This window comes from Sinocyclocheilus rhinocerous, unplaced genomic scaffold (assembly GCF_001515625.1).
Source record: "Sinocyclocheilus rhinocerous isolate Xijiao unplaced genomic scaffold, SAMN03320098_v1.1 scaffold585, whole genome shotgun sequence".
NCBI lineage: Eukaryota > Metazoa > Chordata > Actinopteri > Cypriniformes > Cyprinidae > Sinocyclocheilus > Sinocyclocheilus rhinocerous.
The window spans coordinates 1,872,824-1,894,680 of NW_015630024.1; the positions used below are offsets into that span (position 1 = coordinate 1,872,824).

Consider the following 21,857-nt stretch of genomic DNA (forward strand, 5'->3'; position numbering starts at 1 on the left):
GCTACTCTACACTGCTCAAAACTCGCGTTTGAATCGTCAGTGGCAAATTCTTTAAATATGAAAACGTAGTTACAGGCTGTGAGTCAGCATTATTTGTCAGCATCATAGACTGTATAGGGTCAGCATGTGCGCCGAAGGGGAAACAGGGGAACTGAATTCACCGGAACACCGGCATTGTCGGCTACTCTCCCAGGAAACAGTCCTCGTCCTCCGTAAAATGCATTGCACAAACACAAATATTTAGTTTGAACTGTTCTGGAACAGTGTTGTAAATACAACTTAACCACTGATTTCTAGTCGTGTCCTCTTTTGGAAGACCAAACAAAGTAGTTTCACTTTCACAACGAAACACACAGCGTCTCCACGACATGGCGGCGGCAGCAACAATACTACAGCAAGTATAAAAGTTATGCCTTCTTTCTTTGCGTGAACATTTGGCGGTGTTATGCAAATCTTCCCACACAGTGACGTAGACATGTGGGGGCGTGTTTAAACGAGCCGTTTTAGGAGGGCGTGGACGAGTCTTAACTTTTATAAAGAATATCTCTTTGGGTTTGAGACTTTAGTCTTTGCAACTTTAGGGATCTTATCTATTCACAAACAGCTTGTAACACTCCAAAGAGAAAGGAAATTTGAAATCACATCATATGACCCCTTTAACGTTTTTATAGAAAATATTTTATACTTTGTTATAGAAAAACAAGTTATGCGCATAGTCCAGAGCCTCGATCATAACATTATAACAGGCATCTTCCGAGTAGAGACCTTCACTATCGCGGAACCCAACGCAACAGAGTGCGGCGCGGGACAACACTTGATGGGCGGGTAGACACTCGTGTGTGCGGGATGCGGGAGAATAATGGTGTACTCACAACAAGGCAATCTTAACCGTGCCCGAGCGAGTTTTACCCCAAAGCCCGGTTCGTTTGACTAGTGTGATTGCTTCGTGCAGCGCTCGGGCGCGGTTCGTTTAGCCGCCCTTGGCTCGGATGGAAGAGGTGGGCCAGAGTGCGGTTCAGTTATATATAGATCAGTGAGCGTGAGCGCTAACCGCGCCGGAGCGCGGAACTTATGATACGTGCAGCATGATTGCGTGTACATTTCTGAGCGGCAAAAGTGATAGATCTGTAAAGCAACATATTGAGAGAGGGCCGTGTGTCACCACGTCCCAAACGACTCAAAATAATAAACCACAAAGTTAACAAAATGATGCACTCCACTGTGCTGAGCGAGAGCGCTTCTCTGCTGCCTTCATGTGCTATCGGAAACTTACTATTTCCCACTTATGAAGTCGCGATTACTAGCACGTTGCATTCTTTTCTGTTAAAAATAACAGTGAACAGTGGTTTGTGAATGTTGATGCTTAGCCTAAATAATTTTATCGGGAGTGTTAATGTGAGCGGTTTTTTGAGCAGAATGACTTACAGTCACAAAACCAACTGTAAACTATTCATCTAGGTGTCAACTATAATGCACACCTTTTACATTTTTAATATTTATTCAAATAAACTGTAAATCATATTACCGCATGCAACTCAAATATATGTGTAAATGCTATTGAGCTTTAAATTTGCATTTGAGCCCATTCGGTTGGGAAAAGTAGCATTTTTTATTTATGATTTAGAGTTTATTTGAATAAATATCAAAAATATAGTAAGATAATAAAAGCAATAATGGAACATAAAACCATGTCATAAAACTGAATCTTGATACCACTTGATACCCCTTTGTTGTACTTTGTATGACTGCATACCATAGCATGGGGTCAAGAGTTGAGTTAATCAGCTCAGACACAACAGTAGTTGCTTTATAGGATTCAAGTTTGTATGACAGACTACAAAGCATACTTTCAAGACAAGTTACACAAACAATGACTGATTCAAAGACCTAAATAAGCTTTGATCTCAATTTGCATGGGCTCCGTTGTGTGAGAAAAGAAGAGTAGCATATATGTGAGTGTAATCATCTGCATTATACACATAGAAATGCAAAGCTAAAAAAAACACGGACATATAACTTCAACACCCTCAACTCAAGAACAATAATTTTTCAGCCGGCTATTGAAAAGTGTGCCAAGATAAATGATGAAAATTTAACAGCTTATGCCCTGATTTGGATGCACAGTGTAGCAAATTCAACAGGATGAAAAATAATATGTAATATGGATTCAATTTATTTTTGTTTTCTAAATGTAGGTACTGTAGGTAATAAAATTGGCAAGTCTGATAAGTAATTTTGGCCCGGGAGTCAGGAGGCTGTCTGCCTTGTAAGCAAGAAAGATTTTTCAAATATACTGATATTTTGTCATCATTCTTGGGCTTACTAATAAGATATTGAGCTTAAGGCACAGCCGACTAATACACTTTGAAATGATTTAAAAGATGTGTTAAACACATGAATAGAGAAGGAAACTCACCATAGATCCTGGGGGTCCATCCTGACCACGTTCTCCAGGAATACCTTGCAATCCCTGAGGGTTGAGAAACCAACCAAGCCTGTGTGTTCATGTGTTTTCTGCTGCCACCACTGACCTGACTGACTCTTCTCGCCTACTGCATTTTACTAGAGTCATTTATGGCTGGTAGGGTGCAAATTAAACTTTGACAAGCTGTGCAAAAAACACTGGTGCCCACTAAATTCCTGGAAAGGCTGTCTTTGTTTGTATAACCTCTTTATGATTCATAAAAGGCATAGCCCATCCTCTATAAAATGTGATCATCGTTTTTTATTTGTTCTGCACTGGGGAGCTCAGTCTGCTGGATTCATGACAACAATATGCGTTATAGAGCTCCTTTCACTGCAAAAAACGGCTCATTAACGGTAAATAATGTCTGAGGTGCTCAATATGAAAGCTTAGCAGTGATAGCCAAATAAACGTTTTCAGCCTAGTAGCTAAAGACTACATTAATGACTTTATAAAAACAATATAGACATTTAAACAATTGGCTATTCTGTTAAGAGTGCTGAACCCACCATTAGACCTTTACTTCCTGCATTACCCACAAGGCCTTGCAGTCCCTGGAGCACAAGAAAGAACAATGAGAATCAATTTGAACTTTCTACAGTCTCAACATGTAACATCAAGTGTTGGTTAAAATAATCATTGACATACCTGTTTATCTCTACTAGAGTCTTTACTGAGCTGTTTATAGCAATTGTAATAATATCCCACATACTTTTTATATAATAATAATAATAATAGTAAACAAAATATTTTTTATATATTATTTATACCATTAAAATATTATTTGTATTTATTATAGTGCTCTATTGTACTACTAATATTCTAGTTAAAGCATATATAATTTAATTTCTTCAAACAAACATTACTCAAAATTATTTTAAATATCATCTGAACCCATATGTGTCTTCATGTGTCAGAATAAATAAATCTAGAATTAGAAGCCATAATATAATATTTCTTAATGTTTTCGCACACTATCTTATTGTTATATATTTATATTTAATAGATGTAGAAATGCATCAATTATATTTTTTTTTTACAGTTCATGGTATTAGAATATAGAATGGGAACCTGTGTACCAGGCTTTCCTTCAGCTCCAACAGGTCCAGGTGGGCCAGGTAAACCCTGCAATAAACACCATCAACACTGACATCATCAACGTTCAACACAAAGATTGACACTAGTCTCAGCTTTTGTGTATGAACACTTACAGGAAGTCCAGGCATGCCAGTGTGACCCCTCTGCCCTGTTCGACCCTGAAAATAAGACATGTATTGAGACTTTATTAAAATCAATACCACACAGTTCATCTACATGAAAAGATCTATTTATAATACCTTAAAGCTTAGAACCATAAAGTGTATTACCTTTAGGCCTCTAGGACCAGGCTTTCCAGGGAGGCCTTCAAGACCTTTGCTCCCCTTCAGTAAAATCAAGATGGACATTTCACATTGGAGAATATTACGCACAATTTGAGACACTGAAAATCTTAATGCATGTAATACAGAGTAACTCTGACCTTTGGCCCCTCCTTTCCCACTTTGCCATGCGGACCAGCTTCTCCATCCTCTCCCTGTGTGAGGATATTGAGGTGTATTATTATATATGTTTCAGAATTTTAATATATCAGTGAAGCAACATTAATGTAACTCATACCTGGATCCCCTGTGGTCCTGGCAGACCTCTGACACCTGGGAAACCAGGAAAGCCAGTTGGTCCCTGCTCACCTTGAATGCCCTGTATCCCTGGGGCTCCTCTAGCACCCTGGGAGGAAAATACAATTTTCAACAACTGACATCTGTGATCATGAGGATAGCAACCTATTACATCAACTTGAGGTAAAATGTAGACACTATATATACGCTAAACCAATTCATAGTTATATGTTTACTTTGTTTCCTTTAGGTCCAATGTCTCCCTGGTCTCCATCAGGTCCTCTGTTTCCCTTAAAAACAATAAAGCCATTAGAGCCAAAATAAAAACTCAGTAGTCAAGACAGGTAAAAATAGCATTAGCATTAGCTTACTTTGATACCAGTAAAACCTTTTGGACCTTGTATTCCTAATACACCCTAAAGAAAAATGAAGAAAAAACAAACTAATTCACCAGTACATGTGAGATATTAAATTTAAAATACACAGTTATCACAACAACAACAACAAAAAAACTGTGGTATGAACTACAGTTGAGCTTTCTCATTAGGAAAAAAAAAAACTCTTCAGACTGAATTTGGCTTTTACCATTAATCCTTCAAATCCTGGCTCCCCTCTGAGGCCCACTGGCCCTGCAGGGCCCTGTAAATGAGCAGGGATAAGAAGGTATATTATCATTCAAAAGTCAGTAATAATTTTTTTTAATTACCAAATTTTATTCAGCAAGGATGCATTAAATTAAAATGCATTAAAAGTGTTATCAAAAACATTAGTTTTCCCCCCCCTTAAATATCTATGTTTTATCATAAACATTATACATCAAAGAATACTGAAATAAAAACGTAATATGGTTTTCACAAAAATATTAAACAGCACAATTATTTTCAGTTGAAGACTGAAAACAGTTGTGCTGCTAAAAATTCAACTTTGACATAAAAAATTAATTAAATACAAAATAGAAAACAGTAATAATATTTCACAATATTACTGTTTATACTGTATTTTGTTAAAATATATGAAGCTTTGGTGAGCACATAAGAGACTTCTTTCAAAAACATTAGAAAATCTTACTGACCGCAAACTTCTGAACATTAGAGTATGTGTTCATATTAAATATCTTGTGATAGAGAATTAAACAGCATGAAGTCTTAATCTTTAAAAAGTAAGAAGATCAAAGCAATTTAAAAAAGATACAGTAATTCACTCTATGAGAAAAGAGTACTTACAGGTTCTCCTTTGGGACCAGGTAAACCTTCCCGGCCTGACAGCCCCTAGTAGAAAAGCATGTGAATACAATAATATAGACCATGATCAAGTAGTAAATTGTTTGAGTCTGTCATGGTCTGTTTAGTATGCATATATAAGTATGCAGATATCTATGTGAAATAACATAACGTCCAGTTATCCAATACCTGACTATCTCTTTAATCAATCAATTAGATTCATTATATCAGAACAAACATTCACCTGCAGACCCCTTGGTCCTGGAGACCCGATCTGTCCTTCTAATCCCTGGGGACCCTAATAATGACATACAGGTTATGTAGAGGTCATTTATCAGTAACTTTATGCTGTCACAAATAATAAATAACAAACCTGTGGCCCCGGAAGACCAACAGCCCCTGGAGGCCCAGGCTCCCCCTAGAAAATAAAACAGAAATTGTTAGTATGCAACAACAACAAATTGTATGAGGAAAAAGCCAAACACTTACACGAGACCCATTAGGCCCCTGGGCACCAACCACACCTGTCCAACCAGGAGCTCCCTGCAAATATTTAAATAAGCTGAGATCTAATTTGATGCACAAATCAGATACTACCATTCAAAAATTTGTGGTATGAGTTTCTTTTCAATCCTTAAAAAATATGTATCATGTTTTCAATAAAAATATTAACCAGCACAATTGATTTCAACTGTGATAATAAAAAATGTTTCAGATGAGCATATTAGAAAGAATCATATTGATTTATGATGTTCTGTATTACTTACTGGTGGACCTGGAAGGCCTGGTGGTCCCTCCATCCCATCATCCCCCTGTAAACAATAACATTAACAGATAACTACAACTTGATGTCAAAATTAATGTGCAACTATGTAGATCAGTGCATTTGATAAACAAATGTTGAGCATTTATTGCACTATAGTTATTTTGTATTCACTTACATCAGGCCCTGGATGACCTTCAGGGCCCTCCAACCCTCTCATGCCTTGTGGACCCTGAAGAAGAATTCAAATACAATCAGGCAAGATGCTGAAAATGAATATTAGGTTAATATGTACATTTAATAAGTTTTTTTTTTTATTCTGTTCATTCACAGTTACTATGAATGTTGCTGCAATCATAGTTGGATAACTTACAGAAGGGCCGACAGGACCAGGAGAGCCAGGTGCTCCTTTTGAACCCTGTAAATGTGAACATCAGGTTACATATTTTCATAAACATTTACAATTATCAGCATGTAACTATAGATTATAGAAATGGATAATAAGATATAAAAAAATTAAGTGCCTATTTAATACAGTAATTCTTTGCCTGACAACTAGATGGCAATATATCCTATCATCTCAAAGAATGCACTGAATTCCATGAGGTGCCTGGATTTATTGATTATTGGTTTAATCATGGCTTACTTTCTCGCCGACTTTTCCCATATTTCCACATGGACCCTCTGGTCCAGCAATGCCCTGCAACAAGAACAGTGTAAGTGCTTAGGCAAAAAAAAAGATGGTTCATGGATGGCACATCAATGGGACTTTTAAATCTACAATATTTTAGTTACTAGCTTCACCACTCATAACTCTTACCTCCTCTCCTTTCTCTCCAGGTGAGCCTGATTCTCCTTTATAGCCTAAAGGACCCTGCATTTCAAAATGAACTGTTAACACACCAAAAGAATCAGAAAACATGACATAATAAAACACTTCCAGAACAGGATGCTGAGATGAATTGCTTCTTTCAAAATGTAAACGTCAGTGTAAGCTTTACATGGATATCACTTGACCTTTGGTCCTGGAATCCCTGGAGGCCCCTGAGGCCCATCCAGCCCGTTTTCTCCATCCTTTCCAAAGAGACCTGCTCTGCCTATCACACCTTTTGGGCCACGGTCACCCTGAAAGAATAGCACATAAAAAATAGGCTAATAATTATATATTAAGAAACACATTTCTATGTTCATCATAATAGCATGCACTAATAACTGTAGCTATAATATTATAGGTTTTCCAACCTACATCTAAACAAAGGTAAATTGCTTTAAAAGTAATTTGGCCTTCCATTATAAGTATATTTTGTTTGTACACACTGAGGTACAAATTATTTTCAGTGGTTATTAAGAGCATATTAAAGATGCTTTAATGAGGGCTTAAGGTGGATTAATTTAAAATGTCATTTGTTGGTGTTAATGTCAAATACAACAACAGCTCTAGATAGTGTTGTTGCCAGCCTAATGTATCTTGTTAATACACAGTTAACAATGTTCAATATATAAACAGGCAGGATGTATATGTCAAAATATCTCATCTGTGCATTAGGCATTGCACAGTAAATGCAGCCAAAGAAACCTAGTGTTGGGCTTGGGGTTTTTATTAATATAAGGTTTTATTTGGCAAGCCCTTATGATTTAGGAACACTACCTGGAAGCATTCATCATATAATGTGCAGTGAAAAGCAGTGTATGCAAGTGATAGATACAAGTGAAATGTGGCCAGACATGCACTGAACTGAGAGGACCACACACATAAACACATGCCTGTGACTGGTCACTATGTAATAATTCATCAGAGGTCATGCTGAATTACACTCATAAGTGTCAAAAACGGACACTCAGCTCCTCATTTAGTGTCATTCAAAGTCAATGACATCCATCCATCCATCTATCTACTCTTTCACAGAGTGGTACATTAAATGCTAACAGAAGCTCATTTCAGCAGTGATTGATGCAAGGCTTTTGAGAAGCACAAATGTGACGTCTTGGTCACATGAAATCTGACAAACCGCAATGAGGAAAGCAGATACTAGGGCCTTCGTTTACATCTGTGGTTAAATCTCAGCAATGATGGGTGGGGTTGTGTGTCTAATAACTGCCTCCCTTTCCCACACATTAAAAAGAAAACAAATTAATTGCCACCAATTTGAGGTGACATGATGTCCTGCTTTGACCAAAAAGCTAATATTTGGTCTATTTACGAATTACATTATTTACAGCTGTCTTGACAGACTGTAATATTTTCTTATTATGGATATGATAACATTATAATTACAGACAACAACCTTTTTGGTGCACAATTAGCAGGTTAATGATATTATTACAGCAGCCATAGTGATGCCTTAGCAAGTACCACTAATAAAAATTATGCTTGCCTTATTAAGCATCACTAAAAATGACAATGTTGCACTATAGGATATTACCATGTCTCCCAAACGTCCTGGACGTCCTTGTTCACCTGGCTCCCCAGGTGGCCCCTAGTAGACAAGGTTAAGAGAGAGATCATGATTTAGCAGAGCAGGTGTTGTAATCTGAGCCCAGGAAGTACTGCGCTACATAACACAGGTGTTGCTGAGCCTCATCAAAGTCTTATTAAACCAGCTGGTACCTCACCTGCGGCCCAGGTTTCCCCATCTCTCCTTCCGGACCAGGCGGACCTTGCGTTCTCTACAAGCTCACAGGAATCAGAACAGAGTCAGGGATATTACATGTTCCGAAACTTAACAAATTTCACAAATATGTGCTGTATACTTACAGGCCAACCTGCACGGAGAAGCTGGAAGAATGAAGTTTGCTGGAGGAGAGAGTGAGAGAAAAATATCATTATTTAACTGAGCATCACATGACTATCCATATTTAATCACATTATTAGCATCACAGCTGATATTAAATCTGTTACTCTATTAAGTTAAATCTACAAAACTGCTCTATTTGTCATGAGGATAGGTCAACTTGTTGTCCAACAACCAGATATTACACTTTTGAGAAATTGTGGCTTTCACAGCTAGTCATGTGCATGCAGACAGATATTTTTTTTTAGTTTCCTTAATGTCTTATATGCCATAAATGCTGTTTTTAGAACATTGTGTCAAACTACAAACAGTCCAACTTTTTATGTTCCACTATGCTGAATCATGTTTAGCGGTTTTACATTATGCATCCCCTAAAAACGTGTCTGATTGTAGAGCTGCACGATATTGGAAAAATGGCATATTTTGTTTTTCTGCAATATATATTGTGATATGAAAAATATAAGAAATTGCTCAAGATTATTTGAAAATAATTAATATTTGGAAAAAAATATTATATTCGTAAAGAATTAATCATTTTAGAAGGGGAGTGCATATGCACAGAACATGAAATAATTTTAAAAAGCTGAAAAAGACCTTACTTTGAAGACTTTTTTTGAGTGCAAAATATTCCTTTAGGGTTGAAAAATTTGGAAAAACATGAAATAGTTGATCGTTCATACTTGGGTATACTGTTTACAAGAACCAACTCAAACCTCTTTTACTAACGGTTGAGTTTAAAAAAATATCTCTTTCCACTCAAGTTTTTATAGGCCACATTCCCATTGCTTTTGACCCATTCAATATGACTATAAAATATTTTTATTGTGATTATTATTGAATAAAAACAAACAAAACAAGAAACATATTGAAATAATACTATTATACTGCAAAATAAGTCAAATAATACATTTAAACCATCAAAATTTTATTTTTACAGCTCGTCAGAATATTTATTTATTTATATTTACTTATTTATTTAATTACACCCTTCAAGATTTGACTATTACATTGTCATATCATGACTTTATAATGATTTTGTTTCAATATATTGTGCAGCCCTATGTATTGTGCAGGAGAAAACCAGCCTAATTATACTGAGCTTCCTTATGCCGATTCATTGGTTAGTCATTCAGACTACCCACCAATTAGTCTATATTCAAAATATGTATTTTTATTATTCCTGGTCTATTCTTGAAGCTTTTCTCTGTTACTCTGAGGAGTCATTTTAATGAAGGCAAAAGTCATAACCATGCTATTCTGGTCTTTCTAAAGCTTTAATGATCCATTCTCATCCAACCAGACTCTCAACTTAAAAGCTGCCCTGTAAACTACAAAGGCGTTCACAAAGGCAGCATGCTGCACACAGGACACATATCCCAAAATGAGTTACGAGGTCACAGGCTGCTTTTAATTAGACCATGCTCGACAGAGGTTTCGGTTATCAGAGCAGATGCGTTCGGAGATTCCGAGCTGGAAACTGACATGAAGGGTGATACTGATTGATTCTGTTGAGGTGACTTTGTTCTGGATTTGAGCAAAGGGGATATCACCCCTTCAGTTACAGGAACAACTTATGACCTCATGCAGCACTAAGAGTAGAAAAGTCGTTGCCCTCAGCTGGATTGCTGGATGTACAGTGTGGGACGGTTCAAAGGCTGTATGAAACAAATACCCCATTACAGCAACAAGAGAGAATTCCTTCCCCTCGCTCTCTTTTTCTCTGAGGGCATCTTTATTCAATCACGGCTGTGGTGCTCATCTGAGCTATTACACAAGATACAGCTGTGCACTGACAGCCACTTTAAAGGGATGAGGGATAAAGTTTAATTTTGTAGACAGGGAGACCACAGACAGGGACGGAAAACTTGGAGAAACTGGAAAAAAGAGAGAAAATTCACCTGAAATGCAGCCCATTCCTCAGGTGTGTTTCTCCACAGGTAGAATGTAGGCAGCCCAGGTGGCCCAGGAGGTCCTGGGACTCCACGGCGACCTGGACGGCCCTTAAGCCCAATGGAACCCTAAACAAAATCACAACAACAAGGAAGACTGCATCACACACACACAAAAAGATTTACACTGACATATGCTTACAATCTTAAACAAATCTCAAACCTGATGAAAGCTGAACTGTTAGGATGAAACCCTTAAGCCCAATGACACCCTAAAAACATCACAACGCTAAGAAAGACTGCATCCCACAAAAAAAAAAAAATACACTGACATATGCTTATAATCTTAAACAAATCTCAAACCTGATGAAAGCTGAAGTGTTAGGATGAAAAACAAAATTCCATCACACATCTGCATTGTATAAACAGACATGTTGTAAATCAGCACTGTACATAACAGATTAGACACTACCAGATAACTGATAAATATTATAGAAATTATCATGACTTTCACCACTCAAGTTATAAATACATTTTATTTCCAGATGTAAATACCAGTGCCTACAACACACCACCATTCAAGAAATTAACACTGTTATTCAGCAAGGATTCATTATAATGATCGAGACATTTATAATATTACAAAATATTTCTATTTCAAATAAGTACTGTTGTTTTGAGCTCTCCATTCATCAAATAATCCTGAAAAGAAATAATTACAGGTGTCACAGTTAATATTTTTGTGAAAACTATTTTCAACATCGATAATAATAAGAAATGTTTCTTGAGCATCAAATCAGCATATTATAATGATTTCTAAAGGATCATATAAATGTTGCCTTGATGAAAATGGTGTATCAGAACCTCTTTGCCATGACACTTAGGACATCTCATATGTTTATAGTGTAAAAATGGCTATAGATGCGAGAAAAACTAGTCACAGTTCAGTATGTAAATAAATGCAAGAAAGAAGACCAATGCAAGCTCAGTTTGCAAATATTACAATGATATCACCACTATTGGTTTGATTGATGAAAACTTTGATGATTGATGATTTTTAAACTTTAGCATGAAGTCAGTAAGAAGAAATAGAAGTAGAAAAGGAAGCTAAAGAATACTGAAGTGCACAGTATAGGAAGTCAGAGACTGACAGCGTGTCTTTGCAAACTTCCTTGTTGGCATTTGGACTTCTGTTTGGAGGTTAAACATATGAGAGCAGTCATCTAAAGTGACAAAGTTCACAGAAGGACACAAAGGGTCAGCCGGTCATGACCACAGGCACGTGAACTTTCCACGAACTTCAGTGGAGAAGCACTTTGACCTCGGCTTGCGTTTATTCACCGTGACACTCTGAGAGAGTGCTCTAGTCCATTTCTCATTAATAAACACTCTGATTATTATCATACCGTATCACCTTTGGGTCCTGGATAGCCATCACTCCCAGGACATCCCTAGAAGGAGCATAGTAAAAACCTTAAACATACAAAGCTACAGAGCGTGACCAAAATAAAACATACGGCTTTCACTTTTAACAGCAATGGGCTTGTTTAACAGAGTTAAAACTACAGGTTTATAGCATGTAGAAAGCTGTAAATAAGTAATAACAAATTAGGCAAACAAACTATTTTCCTTGTTGTCTTAATTTGATCTAACAAAGCAACCATTCAGAGTTCAGAGGTCAGACAAGCTAATAAAAACCATTAACTTTAGTGGCACTCTGACCACGGTAATACGAGCACACTGTTAAACCTAAACCTAACCTTTTAACCATCACAAAACTATTGTAAAAGCTGACTTATACTGCATGATGACACCTGGTTTACAAGTTTTTTGCGACAAAACCATTCACACAGAGTAAAGAATTCATCACTAAATGGCACTGAACAGTTTGTGACAAGCTTTTTGTCATCTGAGCCATAAAAACAATTGATCTAGACTCAAAAAAAATAAATACTGGACCATTGTTACTGGACCACAATTTATATATTAATGTAGTATTCATAAAACAAGCTTTTTTTATATTTTCAGTTTTTATGTTAAAGGTTTAGTATTTTTATTTATTTATTTTTTTTTCTGTTTAGCTTTTAGTAATTTTAGTACTTAATCTCAATCTTCTTTGAGCTTATTAAAGCTTAATTAGTTAGCATTTCTACTTTTTTGTTTAAGTTTTTCATCTTACATTTATATTGTATTTCAGCTTGATTTCATTTGACAGAAACCGTTTTTAATTATTTCTGTTTTAGGTAACAATAACAACACTGCATCACAGTACAATATTTTAGACTTAAGTGGTGTATATAAACACATATAAATTCTTAGTTTCAAACAGACCAGGCTTTATAACTCCCTGGAACGATAAAATTAGGGCCTTATTCAATATATGACTAAATGCTTGACCCCCACCAAGAAAGAAATGCAGGGTATGGCAGTAACAGAGATGGTAAAAAAGGGGGTGTATTAATTACTGCATCTCTACTGCATTTTGCTTTCAGGCAAAGCAGTATCTACTTAATGTGTTCAGCCAACTGGTATAAATCAACCCTTTTACAGTGCCTGGACCACTGGAGCTCAGCCAGAAGCATCCAGATGGCATCACATCTGGGTTTACTTCTGTTAGACCTGATCACTTAAAGCCAGGTGAATGTTGCATTTTGACTGGGTGACGCAGATGTGTCGTTCCTTCAACAGCCAATTATAGAGAGCCATATGAATCATGCTAAGGCGGGAAGTGAGACATGTTGACATATGCAGTATGTTGTGCAGCTTAGAACAGCTGAAATATACATACACAACATCAAAGGCCTGATAAATCTTGCTTTAATTTTTTCCTCTTGTGCTTTCTGCATCAGAAGTTTTTATTCTATTTATAGTGTAAGAATCTGTACATGTCTTGTTTGACTTATATTATGTGTGATGTATCTGCTACAGCAATTGATTTCAGCCATTGTGTCCATTTTTTTCTTGACGCAGACTGGTTTCAAGTAATAATTTTATGTTAACAGGATGTGACATGAGACCAAACTTTCTGCAATATATATACTGTTACTTTGTATAATTTATACTACTATATATACTACTATAGTATTTATTAACATTTTTAATTTGTAATGCCCATTTCCCCTATTTTTCTATTTACTTTATTTATTATTATTTTTTTATTTCAAGTTTGGTGTTAGCAATTTTAGCATTCAGCTTAAACGTATTTTATTTCAGTTAGTTGCCAAATTCAAAAGTTAGTTGAATTTTCATTTAAGTTTTTTTTAAGTTCATCTAATATTTGTATTTCATTTAAGTTTTTTTGCAATTACCAAAAATGAACTTTTATTAGATTTTGTCTTAGTTAATAGCTAACAATAACAACACTGATATAGTCTTATATACTATATACTTATATATACTATTCTTAAGTTATACTCACAGGCTCACCTCGGGGCCCCACTGGCCCCATGGGTCCTCTTTGAATGCGATACATATTCCCATCAGAGCCACGCACAAGATCTCTATGCCTTCCTGTAAGTATAACGGTACCTGGGTGCTCCTCAGATCCCCAGCCATGTCCTACAGGGATATCTGGAGTTTTGGATGTTTTTCTTCCACTTCCTTTTGAGATGCCCTCCCAAGAAGTTGTTCTCAGAGGAGCCTGTGTGGTGGCCCCCAAATCCTCTTTTAACAAGTTGGATTCTCGATCCTCAGGACTGGAGGTGGTTTCCAGGTGAATTTCACTACTAGGTACAATACTTCCGGTAGGTTTCTCAGGTACCTGAACATCCAGGTTGATAATTGTGGTATCCACTGGTTTCTTTGGTGAAGGTTTGCCAGGTTTGTGCTTGTCAGTGGTGATGTTTTCATCTAAACGTTTGGATGTGGAGTCTGGTTTTCCATCATGGCTGCCTGTAGTTTCAGTTGGGAAAGTTTTGGAAGGTTTACCACCATTTTTGGACAAGATGTTTTGGTCTACCAGGTCTGTATCCTCATCCACCTCAAACACATCACCTCGCCCCACAAAGCCAGGACGTTTGGATCCAGTAGGCAGAGTACCGTCACCACGTATAATCCCACGTCTATTGAGACCCTATTAACATAAAGAAATTACTTCATGTGTACCAAGAATTGAGTGTAAGGTATTATTCAATTCTGTTTGTTATTCATTTTTACATCTGGGAGCTTTATGTTCACTATAATATGTTTAATGAAGATGTAATCACTTTTGTAATTTATGTATGTAATTTACCGTGAGAATGTTTATGCGACTTGATTAAAGCTGTAATCTCCATTTTTACATATGGCTGTGAAGTTGCTGCTGCTAACAGATGTTAAGGTAAATACAAGAGTGCAATAATTCCAGGCTGATAAACAACAACAATTTAAACTATTAAACATCTTGTAGCAATCAGCAATGATCTACTAAGATCTGACATCATGTGAAGATCAGATGTGCATGAGTTACATGCAAGGCTCACACATTTGTACCACTCCAAACAAGGAATCCTTCCATGTCTACATCACACTGGTAGTTAAAGAGCCAAAACAGAATGACAGTGACACAAAACATATACAAACAAATAACACGCAAACTTGCAAACCAATGTCACACACACACACACACACACAGGCTACATTTTGAGACAATGAAATCTGAAGAAAGAGACAAAAATAATAATAATAAAAAGAGGGAAAAATGACAAAGAAGAGTGGTCTGGATTCCATATGATCTGGCTTGGTTCTGATTCTGAATGATGAGAAGGGAAATTAATTAATTAATCATAGTGTCAAAGGCAGAGGATTGTTGCTGTATATCAAAATGACATCATACAAAATTGAAACATGTGTTTCCTTAAAATCTGCTGTGATTCTGTCTAGTTTCTTTATTTGCATGAAGTCTAAGCCAGGTGTTTTAGTAATGTGACTTTTGTAAGACAATGAGTGCGTCAGTTCTCTTGGTGGCATCTGCCAGGTTTACAAGTGGATAAACTAAAAAAGAGACTTTAGAGTCCTGAAAAGTTATACGTGAAGCTATGTTGCACAATTATAACGCTATACTGTTTTGGGTTGCCAGGTCAGTCAATTTCATGGCTTCCAGGAATTTATAAAAAATATATAAATAAACACATACCATTATATAATATAATATAATATTATGACACCAGAACATAGCCTGCAAAAATATGATGGAACAGCCTTTATATTAAGAAAACCTGGGCAAAAATCTGACCCCCTGCCCTAATACTATCACTAACAATGGCTCTTTCTGTGGCCATGGCCTGATAAGCTGACACTTGATCTCCAACTGGCTACGAAGGGCTGTCGTCCAGCTTATCTTCCTGTTGTTGGTCTGATATCCCTCTAATAGCCTGCCAAAGAGGGTCTGAACACACTGACTCACATTAAGTGCCCAGTCACCCAGTAAAGAGCAGCTTCCACCGCAGCTCTAGCTATAACACCGTATGGCCACCAGGGGGCTTCCTGTTACAAGGAACAACATGAAAATATCTGTAACATCACTGCTGTAGGGCTTTGTCATTAATTAGTGACCAGAGGTTTTTGTTTGTTCTTTTGAACCTAATCAAAAGCAAAGAAAAAAAATAGATTTACACTGATCCATACTGTATCCAGGCAACAGAATACCATACAGACATTGAGAAACCATAGCAACAACCTAGGATTGTGGTGGTGACATTTATACAGGAAATCTCCAACCACATTGATCGTCCTGACAAGTGGAGAAAATACAAGTGACTGCAACAAGATTGGGCAAAGAGCTGTATATTAGTATGACTATTAAGACATAATTCACTTAAAAAATGAATGTTCCCAGATTTGTTGCTGTGATGCACACATGATGTACAACCCTGCTATTATTTAAGGTCTGTTACAGAAAAGCCTGAATGCAGTTTAGACAGATCAGTGAAAAGGGCCAGATGACAGATTTGTGGGAGAGGTAAAGGTTTCCTAAAAAAATAAAAGGGTTATGCCTTTAGGCTTCAGAGACATTATTTACACACGCGTCTACATGCCAGCTAACCACCACAAGTACTAAAATGTAAGTTTACAAGCAAAAAATCAAAAGAAGCTTACCTATTATCATACCTCATTTCTGAAAGGTACAAATTTGCATTTAATGTCTTGGTCTGTAAATACTGTATGCAAGTGGAAAGTCTAAAAAAAATCAAGTGCATACACACATAAGTCAGAGTGTGAACAAAAAAAGCTGATTTGACTTGAAAGACAGTGACTATCTGTAAATCTATCACAGAGACACAGGTATTTATATGGGCAATGACAAACCAGCTGTATCTTGCACTTAGACTGATTTAAATACAGCTTCCCGTAAAATGCTTTTCATAGAGCCATGTCCTAGATTCCCAAAGAAATTAGGAATTGGAAACTAAACAAATTTAATAAAGACGGTTAGGCGCAAAAACAAAATTAAGTAAGAAAACACCAATCACATCTGCAGAAATAACTGAATTAATTCTCAGTCTCATCTCATCCATTATGTTATTTTGGTCTTGTCATAAAACTGTTGCCACAGCTGTTGTTTTTCTGCCACTGAGGGTTTTTAAATATGGCGTCAAGCTGGGAATTCAATTTAGTTCTATGCATTATAATAATCTAAAAAAATCCTATAATGAACAGTGGTTATCATACAGTATACTAAAATAAGCATCACAAAAAGAAAACAGAGAGAAATGAGAGAAGTGCAAAAAATCAACTACAAAATTATAAAATACTGCTAAACTAATAAATGTCAAATATAGTCAAAATCTGCACCCTGACACTGGACATGAACCCAGCGTTTGTGGTAATCTGGGTCGAACCAGCTCAGTGAAAACTATTTCCCTCATATAAACCGAAACCACTGTAACCTCTCACATCTGCAGCCAAACCACAGTCAGCATTCAGGATAGAAGGACTAACACTTGATTACACGCACATGATTTTTCAACACGAATATTTATACACATACTAAAATCCATAAAAAAATGGAGCTTCATAAACTATTGGATTAGCGTGCACCACCAAACCCATGTGTCATTATTAGATAGGAAAAGTGGATGCATGATTTGTAAGAACAATTTTCCCAAACAAACACAATTCGGAAGGGTTGCCAGATGAAGCCATACCTTTGGAACGTGATTCCTCTGACCTTGCACTCCAAATCTCAATAAATCCAACAGAAACCATCCTAGCAAACACATCCAGATCCTCATGGTGGCACACACACATACACACACTCACACATACATCACCTGCAACAAAAATGCAGTGAAACTCACAGTCAAGACTAGTCAAATGCGTGCAAAACGCACTAGCACACCCACAAACTCTCAATCCACCCACATACACCCAGATTACATGCAGACACACACATATCATCTACTTCACACAATGAGACACCTGTTTGGCTGTGTGGCTTCGGGGCGAACTGAGCGGGTGTATGTGCAAGTGTGTGCTCTTGTCTTTGTAAGCTTGTAGTGTCCAGATACAAGTACTTTACATGCATGCCTAGGTGGATCAGAATTAATTGATGTGGTTTATACAAAAACACTCTGCTAATAGGGACAAGTGGACCAATGGGAAATTCAAACACTGTCCGCATGCAGACACATTTTTGGCATCATCTGACAGAATTCACATCTATTTTGACAGCTATATGAGATCCTGCTGATGTGAATTATGTGCAAGTAGAGAACAAAAAAAAACCCACTTTATTTTGAATCAAAGCGAAGATCCTAAATCAAAGAGGGGGCCATCCACACCCTCCACTCATAACACAGAAAGCAATGTGGAGAGTCCTTATGGAGACAATCTATGGAGATCTGTCACAAGGGTCCTTCTCATATAATGGATAATTGCTTCCAGAAGATTCCAGTCAGTTCTGGATTTGTAGGAGCCTGATGAGTGTTGACAAGGCTATCTATCTATCTATCTATCTATCTATCCATCCATCCATCCATCAGTAATATTTTTTGCATGATAAAGTCTCTTTGCATTCACGGCATGTGATTTATTGTGGGTTTGGGGATGGACAGTACTAAATTACGGTCTCAGAACAGATAATTACAGTCAGTGGAGCTTGAGCTGAGGGTACCGGCAACAGTCTGTGACTGCCCGAGGATAGAGAGACAGTAAGGAGGAGAGCAGGCGTGATATAGACGCCTTCACAATGACATATAATTATGGAGTTTTCAGTAAACCATCATGCACACCAAAAAGGGAAAAATGCCTTAACAGTTTGCACAGCTGAGCTCAAAAAAGGGCAGAATATCGTATAATCACATGGTGTTGTTACATGTTGTTACTCTTGTTTATTGTCATTGTGACATCCAAATGGGACACAATATTTTGCACATGTATACATAGATATTAACTTAATTACAAACACATTTATATTTGTTGTACTAAACAACTGACAGCTGCTGCAGGGAAACAGATCAATCTGAATAGATCAAACAGATTGTTTTATGGATGATATTCTCAGCAGCTGTCTTGACCAAAACCTATGATTCAGTTTGTAAAAACTTTTTAGAGCTTAAATATAATTTGCAAACACATTTCTAGGCAGAAATAGTTTTAATAGAATTCTGTTTATTTAAACTTTGTCTCACATGGCCACTGATAAAACTGTCATACAATCAAGTCATAAATATATTTCCGCTATTGGATTTTAAAGTAAACTATGTTTCAACCCATCAGTGGAATCCTTGGCACACTCCAATTACTGTATCTTACTGAGAGCTCATTATGAATCTGACATATCTGAAAAAGACGCTTCTCAGTTCAATGTGTCAGTGCATTGTTGTAATTTGCTGAGAGGGATTTTTTAAAGCTTGGGACATGGAAATGGCATGCACTGCAAGCTAACAGACAAGAAAACAACTCATTGCGTCAATTATAACTAAGATGACAGATGTGTTCATAGGTTCATCATCTTAAGTAGTTTTTTTAATAGGTTGCAAGGCAACTGTTCTATGAGCTCACCTCAATCCGTGTATGTACGTCAGTATGTGTGTGTAAATATCTTTGTAATGTCTTGAGGTGTGGCAAGAGGCTTGGAATGAAAGAAAAACAGATATCTACAACACTGTTTAAAAGTTTGGAGTTAGTAATTTTTTCTTTTTCAAGTAGTCTGTTTTGCAGAGCCCAGTCTGCATTTATTTGATCTAAAACAACAATGTGAAATATTATTCTAATTTTAAAAAACTGTTTTCTATTTGAATATATTTTAAAAATTATATATATTTCTGTGATGGCAAAGCTAAATTTCCAAGCAGCCATTACTCCACTCTTCAAATATGCTGATTTCATGCTAAAAAAAAACATTTAGTATTATCAACGTTGAAAACAATTTTGCTACTTAATATTTTTGTAAAAACGATCATACTTTTTTCAGAATTCTTTGATGAACAGAAAGTTCAAAAGAACAGCATTTATTTGAAATGGGAAAAAAACAATTTCTGTACTGTCACTTTTAATGCATTCTTGCTCAACAAAAAAACATTCATTTCTATTAAAAAAATCTTATTGACCTCCAACTTTTGAACTTATTTGAACTCACTATCAATAAATCAGTAAAACAATAACAATTTCAGGCAAAGTGTCTGAACGGCTTAACTGGGTGTGATATAACAACTTAGACATTAGTCCAAATCCCTGCCTTCTCCAGAGCTAATAATAATAATCCTTTGAGCAGAAAATGACAGAGATGATAGAACAAACAAAATGCACTCAGCCTAACCTTCAACCTTTGTCCCTGAAATCAGGAAAAAGAGGTGAAAAATTAGCAGCTCAGGTTCTTTGTAAACAAAGATATTGTATAAACAGCACTTCCAAAGTGCTTAGTTTAAGGAATGTTGGAAATGTCTCATGCATGTCCACACTTTTGTCCATAAACAAATAAAGCACCTACACAAATCATACATTGCTTACTTTACACTCATAGAGAGAGTAAGTTCAAAGGCACGTCTGGAGATGTTGAATACTTCACAGCCTGTCTGAGTAATTCTGACACTTCCCTAGAGGAGTTCTCCGTCCAACTCAAACCTAATTTTAGTGCAGAGTAAATCAATTACAGTGCCCACCCCCACCAAACGAAACCCACGGGAAGAACGAGGCTATTTCTAAACACACTAACACCACCATATATACTGCCTCTGTAGACTGAGCAGAACAACCCAAAAGAAACAGAAACAGACACAAACACAAATGCATTATGAACTCTGACAATCACACACACTTCGCCAATTGGGTCAAGCAAACATCTACTATAACAGCAACATGTAAAACTCCATGTCTGGACAGGGTCTCTGCTTTAGACCTCGATTGATAGTGCTTATATAGTTAAACTAGTAAAAAAAAAAGTACATGTATGCACAAGTCTATCATTTGGTCATCTGACCCAAAATAATATGCATACATACACACATCCAACTAAACTTTTATGACTTTGGCCTCAAAGCTGTGACAATAAAAATGAGTGACAAGCTAAATTAGCAATTACCTTTGACCCCTGACCCCCTGTTCGGTTAAAGGGATCAAAGAAAGCCATAAGTTTCTTATTAATCCGTTCCACTGGGAGCATGAGACCAAAAACAGGCAAACCAAAAGTGGTGGAGGCATCAAAGCAAAACACCACAACAAAAAGGATCAGTCAAGAGGTTATGCCACAAGAGACACCGAAAATGGAGAAATAAAAAAGGTTATTTAAAAAAATCTGGTGCTCTTTAGTCTTTGAAATCCACCACCTTTTTGACATAAGATAATGGAGTCCAGGTGATTGATTGAAGCGCTAGATGTTTTAAACATGCTATGCTACATTCTCACCGAAAGAAACATTTGGTTTTGAAACGTATGGATATGGAGTAGAGATGCACCGATCGATCGGCCTTTAGTAATTCCCGCAGGTTTCGTGCTTACACCAAAAGCGCGCGCACCACCACTGATCTATATTAGTGGAGCGCACAAGCCACGCTCAGTCTCAAACAGCTTGTGAGCCACAAATACCAAAATGAGTGGCTAACTGCGCTAAAACGGTCAAATACATACACAATTATGTCAAAATGCCCGTCTTGGC

General features: G+C 36.8%; 1 protein-coding gene across 1 annotated transcript in view; it reads right to left on the minus strand.

Annotated features, from left to right (window-relative positions):
- LOC107739704 (collagen alpha-1(I) chain) overlaps window positions 1-21,857 on the minus strand; it is a 67,183-nt gene that overhangs the window by 15,333 nt on the left and 29,993 nt on the right. Inside the window, exons 8-33 of the mRNA XM_016551902.1 lie at window positions 14,202-14,855; window positions 12,190-12,234; window positions 10,793-10,912; window positions 8,858-8,896; window positions 8,716-8,769; window positions 8,526-8,579; window positions 7,120-7,227; window positions 6,923-6,976; window positions 6,749-6,802; window positions 6,476-6,520; window positions 6,281-6,334; window positions 6,107-6,151; window positions 5,829-5,882; window positions 5,713-5,757; window positions 5,584-5,637; window positions 5,343-5,387; window positions 4,705-4,758; window positions 4,491-4,535; window positions 4,356-4,409; window positions 4,121-4,228; window positions 3,984-4,037; window positions 3,832-3,885; window positions 3,676-3,720; window positions 3,536-3,589; window positions 2,974-3,018; window positions 2,417-2,470 (exon numbers count right to left, since the gene is read on the minus strand). Coding sequence (XP_016407388.1) covers window positions 2,417-2,470; window positions 2,974-3,018; window positions 3,536-3,589; window positions 3,676-3,720; window positions 3,832-3,885; window positions 3,984-4,037; window positions 4,121-4,228; window positions 4,356-4,409; window positions 4,491-4,535; window positions 4,705-4,758; window positions 5,343-5,387; window positions 5,584-5,637; window positions 5,713-5,757; window positions 5,829-5,882; window positions 6,107-6,151; window positions 6,281-6,334; window positions 6,476-6,520; window positions 6,749-6,802; window positions 6,923-6,976; window positions 7,120-7,227; window positions 8,526-8,579; window positions 8,716-8,769; window positions 8,858-8,896; window positions 10,793-10,912; window positions 12,190-12,234; window positions 14,202-14,855 — 2,091 coding nt within the window. The remainder of the gene's footprint in view (window positions 1-2,416; window positions 2,471-2,973; window positions 3,019-3,535; window positions 3,590-3,675; window positions 3,721-3,831; window positions 3,886-3,983; window positions 4,038-4,120; window positions 4,229-4,355; window positions 4,410-4,490; window positions 4,536-4,704; window positions 4,759-5,342; window positions 5,388-5,583; window positions 5,638-5,712; window positions 5,758-5,828; window positions 5,883-6,106; window positions 6,152-6,280; window positions 6,335-6,475; window positions 6,521-6,748; window positions 6,803-6,922; window positions 6,977-7,119; window positions 7,228-8,525; window positions 8,580-8,715; window positions 8,770-8,857; window positions 8,897-10,792; window positions 10,913-12,189; window positions 12,235-14,201; window positions 14,856-21,857) is intronic.